At 51.3% G+C, this 13,373-nt stretch overlaps 1 protein-coding gene across 1 annotated transcript in view; it reads right to left on the bottom strand.

Annotated features, from left to right (window-relative positions):
- Window positions 1-13,373, bottom strand: part of MYT1 (myelin transcription factor 1) — a 61,726-nt gene that overhangs the window by 6,684 nt on the left and 41,669 nt on the right. The window contains exons 13-18 of the mRNA XM_049777470.1: window positions 11,110-11,264; window positions 10,348-10,410; window positions 10,161-10,229; window positions 5,953-6,015; window positions 5,577-5,660; window positions 1,038-1,259 (exon numbers count right to left, since the gene is read on the bottom strand). Coding sequence (XP_049633427.1) covers window positions 1,038-1,259; window positions 5,577-5,660; window positions 5,953-6,015; window positions 10,161-10,229; window positions 10,348-10,410; window positions 11,110-11,264 — 656 coding nt within the window. The remainder of the gene's footprint in view (window positions 1-1,037; window positions 1,260-5,576; window positions 5,661-5,952; window positions 6,016-10,160; window positions 10,230-10,347; window positions 10,411-11,109; window positions 11,265-13,373) is intronic.

Here is a 13,373-nt window from a genome sequence, read left to right as displayed (position 1 = left end):
ATAATATGGGCCAGTCTAGCTGTTCTGGTTCAAGATCGTACTGTCCAAGGTTATACAGTATGGACAATGTGAGGTCACATTAGAGCAGTATAAGGTCACACACCGAATTTACAAACAAGTCCTCACTAACCAGCATCACAACAGGAACTTGATTTGGAACTTTCTAGTCCATCTCCTCCTGCCTCCCCAGTTTTCCTACTCCAGCACCTTATCTCTGTCCCTTGTGACTAGGTGACAGCTATTTCTAGTCCAGTTTAAGGCCCTGAAAGCATGTTGGCCTACCAGATGGTTTGGGGAAAGTTCCTGATGCCCTTAAACATTCTTCATCATTCTAGGCTGTTCAGCTTCCTCTATTATTTGAGCTCCTGGGCATTTTATGTACTCCTAGGCTGCATTTCCACAGGCCTTCCCCCAAAATATCTCCAGGAGAGCTACCTGTCACTTCTCTTTGCACAGCCTTGTATTTGAGAGGACTCTCCAGCCATGTTTAGGGAGTCTGATAATCCCCAGAGTGGAGTAAAAGGACAAGAAAAGAAGGTGATATCAGACAGGACTGATGCTGACACAGAGCCCTTTGCTGCCAAGCAAGATCTTGCCCTCCCTTAAACCAAATGTTTGGAGAGATAAGAACCAGTTGCCTGCAGAGCCTACCATACATACAAGGAGTTTTTTCACAGGGTCCCTTTCAATGCAGGGAGAGATGGGGTCCAAAAGACTAGAAAAGAGGCCCCAGCAGGAAAGGCAGGACCTGAAGTGAGTACAACCTGTTGTAAGCAGCAGGCAGCTCTTCAAGTCCACACAGACCAATGTAGGACTCTGCCCCTTTGCTAGAGGGTCTCCTCCAAGACTGAGAGCATAAGTGACAGACAGGCAGATGTGTTCAAATCATTCTGTAGCCCCAACAGCCTTGCCAGGACCTCCCCAGTCATTGATAATTAATGTCTTGCTTTCACAGCTGCACCCCTGGGAGATAAAGCCTCCTGGGGGAGCCTGCCACTGCCAAGGCTGCAGAAGAGAGAGGGCAAGGGGGAAGTCACCTTCGGTGGGTGAGGAAACTCCCATTGGCATGACCAGAGCCATCACAGCCTGGAGTGGGACAGGTGGGCCCCTCATTCTTCAAAGACTTCCAAGAGAAAGATGAGCCATTGAGAGACCCCTCCTTCTGCCTCCGGGCAGCGAGCGGACAGCCAGATGCGCTTCTGTGAGATGCATATTTGCCACTGATGTGACCAAGCCCCACACAGCCAGGAACAGGGCATCTAGGTAAAAATAAATAAATAAATAAATAAATAAATAAATAAATAAATAAATAAATAAATAAATAAATAAATGTGAAACTTGAGGGAAGAGGAACAGTCCAGAGACCCTGCAGGTCACAACCTGGATAAACAGCTGACAGTTGAAGGAGACTCTGGAAGGCGTCTGCATCACCCACATAATGGTGATGGTGGCTGGGGCCATCAGCCTCCTTCTATCTCTGTCCCCCAGCAACTGTGCACCTTGGCCCTGGTCAGAACCACGCTGGAGCTTACTTGGACATCATCTGGAGGGCCCATGTGACAGAATGCTGTCTGACTCAGGAAAAGGCCTCTCCAACTGAAATTCTCCTTCCCCTGAAACCAAACGAGGCTCTTCCAGTCAGCTCCCACCATCCCCTATCTATTAGGGGAAAAACAACAACCTCAAAGAACCCCATGTGAAGGGAAAGCATCTGCCCCAGGCACTTCCCGCCATCTGTGCTCCTCAGACCAGACGCTTCTCACCTGTCCCCCTCTTGATTCTTTACATTTTTTATTATTATTTTGGGGTTTTTTTGGATCACACCTGGCAGCACTCAGGGGTTACTCCTGGATCTATGCTCAGAAATTGCCCCTGGCAGGTTCGGAGACCATATGGAATGCTGGCAATTGAACCACCATCTTTCCTGGGTTGGCCATGTGCAAGGCAAGCACCCTACCACTGTGCTTTCTCTCTGGCCCCACCCCCTCTTGGCTCTTATTCCTTCTTCCTGGCAACTACAGGCCCTGGAGTGTACACTGAGTCCATACAAGATCCCTTTGATGACCCCTCACCAGGGGTCCTTCCAAAAGCTGGAGGGACCCTTTTCATGTCTGCCCCCAAAATAAGCGCTGTCCCCAGACCCCACAGGACAGACTAGAGACCCAGGAGGTCCCTGTCCCCACGTGAGAGGCAGCTCCACTGTCACATGTGCTGTTAAATCTTTGCTCCTTGCTAACTTCTTTGCAAATCCCAGACCCTTCCAAAAGAAGCTACTGGCATTTTCTCCAGGCCCTACTTCAAGACTGCTTCAAGGCCCTTTTCCTTGTCTCCACTCTCATATCCAATCTGCAAGAGTGTGGACAGTCCTGCCTATATTCCCCAGGGCCCTGATGGGGTGGGGGGCCCTTCAGGTCAGAAGCACATCCATGTATCCAGTGCCAGCATCCCAGGGACATCTAGGGCCTAGGCCAATGACAGACTTTTAGGGACTGCCCCAGAACTCCACAGACTTTGTATAATCAGCAGTTTAAGCACAGCCAATGACTTTACCACAAAGCATTAATCTGACTCCCTCATCTAGTACAGAAGCAAGGTACCATATAAGGGAATTTCTCTGGGGCTAGAGAGATAGCACAGTGGTAAGGCATTTTGCCTTGTATGTGGTCAACCCAGGAGAAACCCAGTTTGATTCCTGGCATCCCATATGGTCCCCCAGCCTTCCAGGGGAGATTTCTGAGTGCAGAGCCAGCTCGGCTAGGTGTGACCCAAAATCCAATAAATAAATAATAAAGTGGTTTTTTAATAGGAAATTCTTCTAAGACAAGCTAAGGCAGCCACCCCACAGCAGGTGCTATTGGGAATCTGTCCCTGCCATATAGTTGGAAATCCAAGTCAACACACTAATAGCAAAAACTCATGATGAAGGCTCTGTGGGCACAGCCCCTCCTAGCCATAAAGCAAAACCATTAGGACTTTACCTATCCAGGGGCCAGAGAGATAGCACAGCGGTGTTTGCCTTGCAAGCAGCCGACCCAGGACCTAAGGTCGTTGGTTCGAATCCCGGCATCCCATATGGTCCCCCGTGCCTGCCAGGAGCTATTTCTGAGCAGATAGCCAGGAGTAACCCCTGAACACTGCCAGGTGTGGCCCAAAAACCAAAGGACTTTACCTATCCTGGGGATTCTCAACCTCTGCTAAAAACCACTTTCCCACTTGGTTGCAGAGATTGCTTAGCAAAAGCAATGTTGACAGCACTTCAGGAAGAAGAAACCGTTTTTTTTTTTCCAGCTACTTCAAAACCACTGGCCTTCTCTGCAACCCTTCACAAAGGCATCACCATTCACCTCAGTATTGCCGCCTGCAGTGAGACCAGTCACTGCAAGCCAGTGTCTAATCACAGTAAGTCCTTGAGTTCTCAGAAAAAAAAAAAAAAAGCAGCAGTCAAGAACCAAGTAATTGGTCTTTCTAATCTAGTGTTCATTACTGTCTTATTGTAAAAGATTTAAATAAAAACAACTACATACCCATCTGACACCAAATCTTTGCTCCTTGCTCATTTCTTGCAAATCCCTAACCCTTCTGAAAGGAGCTACAGGCATTTTCTCCAGGCCCTAAAGACTGCTTCAAGATCCTTTTCCTTGTCCCCACTCTCAGATCCAATCTACAGAGTGTGGACAGTACTGCCTATATTCTTCAGGCTCCTAATGGGCGGCCCTCAGGTCAGAGGCACATCCATGTGTGATTACTGATCATGGGAAAGATATGCTGCTGGCCAGCAAGGTCGCTCCTGTGTGGCCAAGCCAATGTGCATATGCCACTGAAGGAAGCTGTAACAAGAAGACGTGGCCTCAGACCAAGCTGTTCCCTCCATAGGACTAAGTACCTGGATGTTTCTGGCCTGTAGTAACACAGTCAAGGAAGACCTGTGTGACCAACCCCACCTGTGACGTGGGCCCCAGTAGCCAGATTCATTTCCTTCTGGTCCCCATCTGCCAGGGGCCACTGCCTGCTATGCCCAGTGACAGCTCGAAACGCCTAAGAAAATTGGATGTTTGGGTCAGCTTGTTAGTGTTTGTGACACAGACATGCCCCCATCTGCAAGTGGTGGGTTGAAGTGGCAAATTCCCTTCTAAACAGATGTGTTTGCAGTGACACTGCCCCTACTGGAAAGGGACACACAGGATCAGAGTTCACATCCAGTGTCACCCCCAGAACATGAGGCGGGCAGTGAAGAGTCTCTAAGACTTCTGTTACCCACAGCAGGACCCAGTCCCAGTTCAACTCTTCAGCTGTGCACCACTTACACTGATTCCCTGCCAACTACTGAGAACAACAATTCACACATTCCAGAGATTTCTCCTCTTTGAACCACCTGCCCTCCCCGCCTCTCACCTGATCTTCCCTGCTAGAGCAGTTGTGGAGGGTGTGTGTGTGTGTGTGTGTGTGTGTGTGTGTGTGTGTGTGTGTGTGTGTGTGTGTGTGTGTGTGTATGTGTCTGTGTCTGTGTGTCTGTGTGTGTCTATGTCTGTGTGTCTGTGTGTGTGTCTGTGTGTCTGTGTGTCTGTGTGTGTGTGTGTGCATTTCATGCTGCTGACAAGTGTCTGTGGGACTGCCCTGGGGTGACCCCAGGAATCCCTAACACCACAGGACCCAAGTAGCACCCTCAAGCCCTGGTATTGAATCTCTGCCCGGTTGGTCAAGAATATCCAGGAATTGGTCTGAACAGCAGATAGGACATTTGTCTGCATGCAGCCAACCCAGGTTCAATCCCAAACATCCCATGTAGTCCCCTGAATACCAGCAGAATCAATTTTCAAGGACAGAACTCAGGGTGGCCACTGGGTGGCATCGGGTGTAACCCAAGATCAAAGAAAAAAATGGGTTATACTATGGATGAGTTGTATCCATGGAAATCTAGAAGCTTCTTTGTTTCTTTCCTTTTTTTGTTTTTGGTTTTGGTTTTGGGGCCACACCTGGTGGCACTCAGGGTTTACTCCTGGCTCTGCACTCATAAACCACTCTGGCAGGCTAGGGGGAGCATATGTGATGCCAGGAATCAAACCTGAGTCTGTCCCAGGTTGGCCGTGTGCATGGCAAATTTACTTCCGCTGTGCTATGGCTCCAGCTCCTAGAATGAGCTTCTTAAAGTCAAAAACTATTGGCAGGGGGGCAGAGAGATAGAATGGAGGTAAGGCATTTGCCTTCCATGCAGAAGGTCATTGATTCAAATCCTGGCATCCCATATGGTCCCCCGTGCCTGCCCAGGAGCGATTTCTGAGTGTGGAGCCAGGAGTAACTCTGAGCACTACCGGGTGTGACCCAAAAAACAAACAAACAAAAAAAAACTATTGGCAGGCTGGGGAGACAGCTGGATTCGTAGAGCACATCACACTCAGCATGTTCAAAGCCCTGAATCTAAAACCTAGCACTACATAGCTCCCTGCACACTGCCAAGAAATCATCATATTTTTTTCACCCTGTGTGAAAAATAGATAATTAGGCAAATAAATAAATCAATGGCAGCATTGGGAATTCCCAATCCCACAAAGCAAGAAAGAAGACCAAGATGAGCTTACTTCATCAGCTCCGGATCTTCCTTGTCATCTCTCGTGGGTGTCACCTTGGCTCCACTCTTCTTAGCACGAGGGCATCCTGACAGGCTGAGTTTGAGAGAGGAAAGACACCATTGTCACTTTGCAAAGCAATTGCATCTGCCCGTCTGCGTCCCCACTGCAAGTTCTGTGAGCAGCAGCCCAGACAGACACTAGGAAGTTCTGGGCAGCAGCAGAATTCAAACAAGAAGCACCTCTGTGAGTCCCAGCACTGGCTGTAGAGGGCACCCCATCTCATCTGTGCCACCAGCACTGCAGACCAAAACGCTGAACAGGGCTGGAGCAGCCTCTGGCCTTCTACCTGACCAACAGGAAGAGGCCCAGGGTGTATCAGGCTTACCTTCGGTGCGAAGCGTAGTTCCCTGTTATGTGGCCAGAGCCATCGCAGCCAGGCGTGGGGCACCTGTGAAGGACAGCAGAGCTGGGACCACAGCCCGCACAGCACTGGGCCCTGTATGTCCCCTCCCCCTGCTAGCCTGATGCCCTCCAGGAGGGATGCGGCCCTGAGTCAGAACTCAGCCATTTCTCCAGAGGATGCCCTGGAGGGCAGGACCACTTGTCTGCACTGAAGTGGCCAAGGCTTCAGTTTCACCTCCTGTGGATGCCAGGCAGAACTAGAAGATTCTAGAACACACAGAGACTGAAATTTTACGCACAAGCTCTCAAAAAGGCAACCTATAGTGTGATATTGGCTTCTCTTTCCTGAAGAAGAAAAGACAGCTTCCTCTCCTGAGGGTGAACAAATGAGAGAGCCAAAAGAGAGTAGGAGACACACTATCCAAGTACCCACACCCTGTGTCTGAGCGTAACTCAGGGACCAGCATTGACAGCATTGACACACACACCCCAAAACCCTGCCTGACTTAGGAAGTACAGAAACCGTGTGGCCAGAGCCTGTGAAAGTGTGAAAGTGCAGCCTCCAGTAGAGGGTGAGGAAAAACAGACCAAATAGCCAACTTCACACCCAAATCTTAGATAAACCTGCCCCATTGGAAAGTAAAGTTCCATTTCCGGTATTCAAGCACAGGTTTGTAACTTTATTTTCTTCAAAGCTCATGAGGTGGGAAGGATGAGTTCCTGCTAAGGCCAGAGAAGGGCATTTGAAGTGGCCCATGAACCCATTGGCCAAGGAAATCCTGTTGCTGGTAAGACAGCTCAAACCTATTTGAGCCCAGTGGATCCTTGTAACCTGCCAAAAACCTTCCCTCAGAGTAGTTCTTATTGGTTGTGGGTCCATCTTCATGTGGGAACTGGGCTCAGGACTAAGGTGGCTCATGAACGTGGGAGGGGATACAGGCCTTTGCCCTGAGTCAACAGATGGTACATTTCCTGAGCTCCTGTCTGAGCCCAGGCCTTCCTCCATATTGGCTACTCTCAGTATACATGATGTCCAGACACAGAGGAAACCCAGCAACCTCAGCACTGGGCCTACTGCTTGTTCCTCTATAGAGAGACCTCAGGATTGCCTTGCTATAGGCATAGGCCTTCTCTAGTCCTGCCTCTCCCTTTCCAGGAAGCTTTCCGGTCTGTGAACAGACAGATGTCTAGTCACTTCCCGAGTTTGGGGTGAGTCCAACCCCTGTGCAGTTAGGACTTCTGCCTGCATTTTCCAGTGCAAGGAGGGCTTTGTCTTTGCACAGAGCCGCTGAACTCCACCCCACCTCAAGGCCTCACCCTCCAAACAGCCCTACATCTGTCTTGATGCTCTGTGCCTCTCAAGATGACTCGGTAGACACTGCACACGTTAGGCACGTGAGGAGGCCCCATGCAATCCTCTGTGTTGAAACCAAACCCCATAGTGTCCCTACTTCATTCGGGAGCCCCTGCCAAGAACTCAAAGACAGTCTAGACTGGAGCCCAGGCTGTGTCCATTCAGGAGTCACCCCTCACTGTTTAGGACACTAGTACAGACCAGTAGTACCTGTGTGACTGAAGGGTAGGGAAAGCACCAGGTCAGGCCATCTCCAGAGTCCTCAATGCAATGCATGCTGCAAATAGGAGTTGTCTGGACTCCCTGATAAAGCCCATTCAAGGGGCTATGATATGAGGTCTGGACCCTGAGGCTTCCAGAGATGTTTCAGGCACCTCACATTCCTGTGAGTTCACTAGTAGGGTAGCTCAACTGAGTCACAGAGGGAAGAGCCTTTCCCTTGGCATTTAGAACTTGGAAATGCCATCTACACTACTAAGCCCAGTGTGGTGAGCCCTGAGCAGGCCTGTGTGCACCCAGCAGTCAAGAAGGTGGTGGGAGTCTGCCTGTTGGTGACTCAGTTTTACCCACTGCCAAAACCAGAACTCCAGAGCAGCCAAGCAAATACGAACCCCGACACAGCTGCTCATCGGTTGTGACAGACTTTGAGGGAAAGAAAAAAACCCAGTTTGAATCCAGCGGAAGTAGCTGAGACCAGCAAGAGGGCAGCCACTCTGTTTCACTCTGGACCTGTACCACACTTAATAACAGTACCATACAACAAAGTTCACAATGGGAAAACTATGCAGAACTCAGAGCAGCCAAAACAGATGACCCAGGCTGGAAGAGGATCATAGAGAGAGGAAATCAGCACCCAGAAATAGGGTGGGCATCCTCGCACTCTGGCCCTAGAGAGCCAGCCCACACACGGATACCCATGGAAGGCCTATCCAGCACACTGTTGGGGTTGATAGAATGTCTTACACAGGAGGACTGTCTATTGTCACTTTTTCTTTTGTTTTCTTTTCTTTTTGGGTCACACCCAGCAGCGCTGAGGGGTTACTCCTGGCTCTATGCTGAGAAATCGCTCCTGGCAGGCTCGGGGGGGGGGGGGGGACATATGGGATGCCGAGATTCGAACCACCATCTTTTTGCATGCAAGGCAAACGCCCTACCTCCATGCTATCTCTCAGACCCTGTATTGTCACTTTTTCTAAGCAAGTTTTAATGTTAGGTTTTTTTGTGAGGCAAGACCATACCCAGTGGTGCTCAGGGATCCTTGGTTAGGGGACCATATGGGATACCAGGGAATGAACCCAGGTTGGCCACATACATGGCAAACACTCTACCCACTGTACTATCTCTCTGACCCCTCTAAATGACTTTTAGTGAAACTCCATAGGCTCCCAGGGTTTGGGGGTGCTGACCCCTCAATGCTATTTATTAGGTCAATCTCCTACCACCACCCCCAGCAATCAACATATCCGCAGGAGGGATGGACCACTGAGCCCCGTGGCCGCCCGTAGGAAAACATGGAAGTGTTTGTAATTAGGAAAGAAAGTAGAAAAGGAGAAAGGAATTGAAGAAAGAAGGTAAGAGAAGGCAAATGGGGAGAAAAGGCCAGGGAAGGAAGCACCAGCCTCCAAGGTTGAGTTTCAGCTGGATTTCTGGGGCACGTAAAAGTACCATGCTGAGCTGAGCCTCAGAAAACGGTCATGTCCAAGCTGTGAACCTCCTGAAACAGGATTTTTGGTAAACCCTGCCGCCTGCCGGTGTAGCTATGGGAACTGAGGCCGGTGGCCATGAAACTTCTCCTGAGTGCTGGGACCTGCGGCCCTCAGCTGAGGCAAAACCAGCCTGTGAGATCTGGTCTGTCCTGATTCCCAGTCAGCTCAGATTCAACAGCAACAGCCACTCAGCAGACAGGCTCCCAAGCAACCAGCTTCTATCTGCCCCCAGATATGCAATGTGCCCCAGCAGCCTGGCCCGGATTCGGGGTCCCCCAACACAGATGCAGGCAGGAGAGAGGAGCGACCTAGAGAGGTTGATGTGAAGGGCCAGCAATAGAACCTTCCATAACCATAGCTCAGCCTGGGATCCTGGGGTCAGCAGCACATAGATTGAGCACCATCATGTGCAATAACACCACACCGGCAGGAGATAACGGTCCTGGGGAGAGCCCAAGAGCCACTGCCCAGGAGACTGGAGCAAGCATCTATTGGAGCAGAGCCATCAAGAAGGCCAGCTAGAAGGTGCCTATGTGCTCAGGTCGGGAAGAGCAGAAGCAGAAAGAGGAGGCTTGGCAAAGAGTGGGAGGTCAGCACAGAAAGATCTTTGTGGGAGACACAGCCAAGACAGAAGCAGCGGCCAGGGTACAGGGGGAAGAAGACAAAGCACCTTCCTCCTCACATTTAGCAAGCCATACAGAACAGCCTGCTGCACTCCACTAGACTCCCAAGCCAAGGCCACTCTGGTCCCTTCCAGGCTCTCAGCAGCAAGGAGAGGAGGCCCAAGCAGCCATCAGGAGAATGGAGAGAGCAAGAAGACCAGAGACCTGCAGGAGCCATAGCTGATTTCTGCAGGAAGGTGGGCAGGAGTGAGAGCAGTGAGGGGGCCCAAAGCAACCACAGCCAAGGGGATAGGCACACAGCACACTGAGAGCAGGAAGGCCCAGCTAAGGTAGCCCCAGCCAAACAGTCGGCCCAACTCATCAGGGACCCTGCCCTCCATGCTGCGCTGCTGGGCCGGGCCCAGTCTTGGACTGAAATCCTGGCAAGACTGACTTTGGCTGGAGCCTCAGGGAAGGAGAAAGCAGAGCAAGGCAGCCTCCCAGGGGGGAGGCCAGGAGGCAGACATACTTGAGGTCAGCAGAATGGGCAGCCATGAGGTTTCTGAGGCTCTTGTCAGCAAGAGGGCAACCAGAGAGGCTGAAAGAGAAGAGATGGGAGATGGGGTAAGCCAAAGAGGAGAAGCAGAGAAGGACAGGAGGAAGCCCCACCACGTAGCCAGCACCCAGGCCAGACTGGGCCCGAGTGGGAGACAAACCTGCGGTGGGAGGCATAGTTCCCGGTGATGTGGCCACTGCCGTCACAGCCGGGGGTGGGACAGCTGGCAAAGGAAAAAAAGCATGAGAACAGAGCAAGGTTGCACGCCAGGCCTGCTTGGGTTGAGCTGTGCGGTCCTACTGACTCCTCAAAAAAGCCAAGAGCATAATCCCATGCTCAGAGCACAGCCCTTCTCCGACTTGCTTATGCTTCTCCCACACTACTTCTCAAGCATTTTCTGCAAGGAGGCCTCAAAGCATCCCACGGTGCTATCCAAAACTGGCCATCTCTGAGGGGCCCCAGGTAGAGAACCAAAAAGTGTTTATAGAGGGGAGAACTCTAAGCACAGGTGAGCCCTGTCTTTCTTAAAGGGTCTCATGGGCCAACAGGCCTACAGGCCCTGATATTGGACACTCAATGCCAGGTGTGTCCACTAGGGTTGTGGGGCACTGAGCCATGTGACAAGCCCCCAATCAATCAGGAAAGGCTATTGAATGTCTCTTGGTCAGCTGGTCCTGTCTGCAGCTGCCAGGCAGAGCACTTTCTCCTGAGCCACTTTGAAAGAGGCATAGGCAGGAAACTAATTGGGGGTCTCTCCCCTGCTGCCTTCCTCAAGAGGGCCTCACTGGGTCTGGTAAAGCAGTCAAGCTGGGAGGGTGACCTGTCAGTGGACAGGCCCTGGGGCATGATAGGGTGTCCCCAGGGGAGTCAGACTTTTCTTCCTGACTGACCACAGTGTCTGGCAGCCAGAGTAGGCACTTACGTGAGCAGTTCCTTCTTTATGTCCTTGGAGAGAAACTTCAGCTTAAAATTGGTCAAGGTGACTTCTCCGGGGTACTTCCGCTCCTCCAGGTTCTCCTCCAACACTTCCTGGTCATCTGCTTCAGAAGAAGCAAAAGAATGGGCTGCTGGCTCTGACTGAAAAAGACCAGCAGGGAGAGGTTTCAGCCAGCAGCTGGAGCCGGGCGCTGACCCAGCGCTGAGGGCGGGACCCTTCAGAGCAGTGTCCACAGAGGCACTATTTTCTGTGGTAACCCAGTCTCTGCATGATATGGCATGCACCCTCATCAGGGCCCCTAAGCTGAGCCTGGAGCCTGGATTGGAAAGGCCTGGCTTCTGCCCCCCAGTTCCTAATGCCCCCCCTCCACTCAAGCCTCCTCACATGAGAACCCACCAACTATGCTATCTACAGCATGGCACCCAAAATCAGAGAAAGGCTTGGTGATGCATTGACGCCTCCAATGTCCAAGACTTGATGTCCATCCATATGATGCTGGAGCCCAAAAGCCCTAAATGGGCTGTCTGCCAAGGTAAGTGTGGTGAGGAAAACCCTCCATGGAAGGACACAGCCAGAAGACCCCAGAGGACAGGAAGCACATGGGATCTCATAGTCTCGATGGTGCCCCTCTGCTAGACAAACCCTAATCTGCTTGTTTGGAGTTTGGAATTGATGTAAAGGGATCAAATCAAGCACCTTAAACATGCAAAGCTTGTGCTCCTTCTGCCTCACAACTTTTATAGTTGCCATAATAGAAGCACCCACAAAGATAGGGGTCCCCAGTGAGGGAGTGTCCGTAAGTGAGCAGCAGGAACTGTAGCTCTGTCACTGCCAGAATAGCCAGTGGCCCTGTGTCCAGCTACTCATGTAACAGGCCTCATTGGCCTAAGCTTTGAACCAAGATCCTCAGACATGCTACTCCCAAGAGTTCATAGACACACCCTTGAAGCTATGGTCACAAGGGCCTGGAATGTCCTACAAACAAGTGATCTACTAGATGTGGGTGGAGATGCAAGTCTTCTCCAGACAAGCCAAGAACTTCTACACAGACAGGAGGAGGATCTGAGTTAGGTGCAGGGCCAGGGTCTCCAGAGGCATTCCTGAGGGCCTTCCAACAGGATATCATTGCCCAGACGATGGGACTGCAGGAATGGACTACCTGGGACCAGTGGATTATTCAGGCTAGACAATAACTACTGACCTTGGAGTGAGCAGTGAAACTTGACAAACTGAATTACCTCCACCCTAACAATGCCTATTCTGGGAGGGTAGGGTGCCCTTAGTTAAGGGAGGAGGTCAGTAGGCTCCTTGGGGCCAGCCTCTGGAAAGAGATGATGAAACAAAAAAGAGGTGTGGGGAGGAGGAGCATGACCTGCATCAGGGAAGAAAGACACTCAGCAGTGTCCCCACCCATGAGCCCCCTAGATGGGTCTACCCCCATCATGGAAAAACAGGTTCAACCCAGATGCCCCCTACCCAGTATGAGTGAGGCTTCCTCTGGATCTTTATCCCTACAACTGGCCTATCGCTAAGCCAAGGGACAAGTGCTGGGGCTGAGTGGGAAAGGAACAAGTTGGGGAGGGAGCCCCGAGGCCTCCATGGAGGCAGCCCTAACCACCCTGCACTTCCCTCCTAAGGGTCTCCCCAATCCACCCACAGGTCTCTGTCCTAACTTCCTGAACACCTTGTACAGCAGCTCCTGTTACCTAATGCTCTCCAAGGGGCCTCTGTAATTCAGGGGTACAGTCGAAGGGGAGAGCCCCAACTCCAGGGATCAGATGAGTATGAAGAAGTATCACACTGGCCCCAGATACATCCTAGCAATCACTCCTCAACTTCTGACCAGACCTGAGCCACCAGACCTGAGTCCTCAGAGTGTTAGGAGCAGATATTTCTGGGCACTGATGCCCCATTGTTTTCCTGTTGGGTGACCCTTAGAAGTGCCTCCTGAGACTCAGGCCCTGCTCCTAAAACAGATCTTAATCCTGTCTGTGTAGAAGCTCTTATCCTATCTGGGGAAGACTTGCCACCTTCACACCCTCACACCCCCTACAAGCAGATGATTTGCTTGTAGGACACTCCAGGCCCTTGTGACCAGGGTGCTTTCTTCTGCCCCTGCCCAGGGAACCAGTAGCTGGCAGTGGCCTTGGCTAGTGAGTAGGGACAGCTTCCATAATTCAGGGACCTCCACTTGAATGGGCTGGTAGGGACTCCCAAAAGCAAAGAACCACTGTAGACCCCATGATATG

Source organism: Suncus etruscus, chromosome 7 (assembly GCF_024139225.1).
Source record: "Suncus etruscus isolate mSunEtr1 chromosome 7, mSunEtr1.pri.cur, whole genome shotgun sequence".
In the NCBI taxonomy this organism is placed as follows: domain Eukaryota; kingdom Metazoa; phylum Chordata; class Mammalia; order Eulipotyphla; family Soricidae; genus Suncus; species Suncus etruscus.
This window is presented reverse-complemented; position numbering and strand designations above follow the sequence as displayed.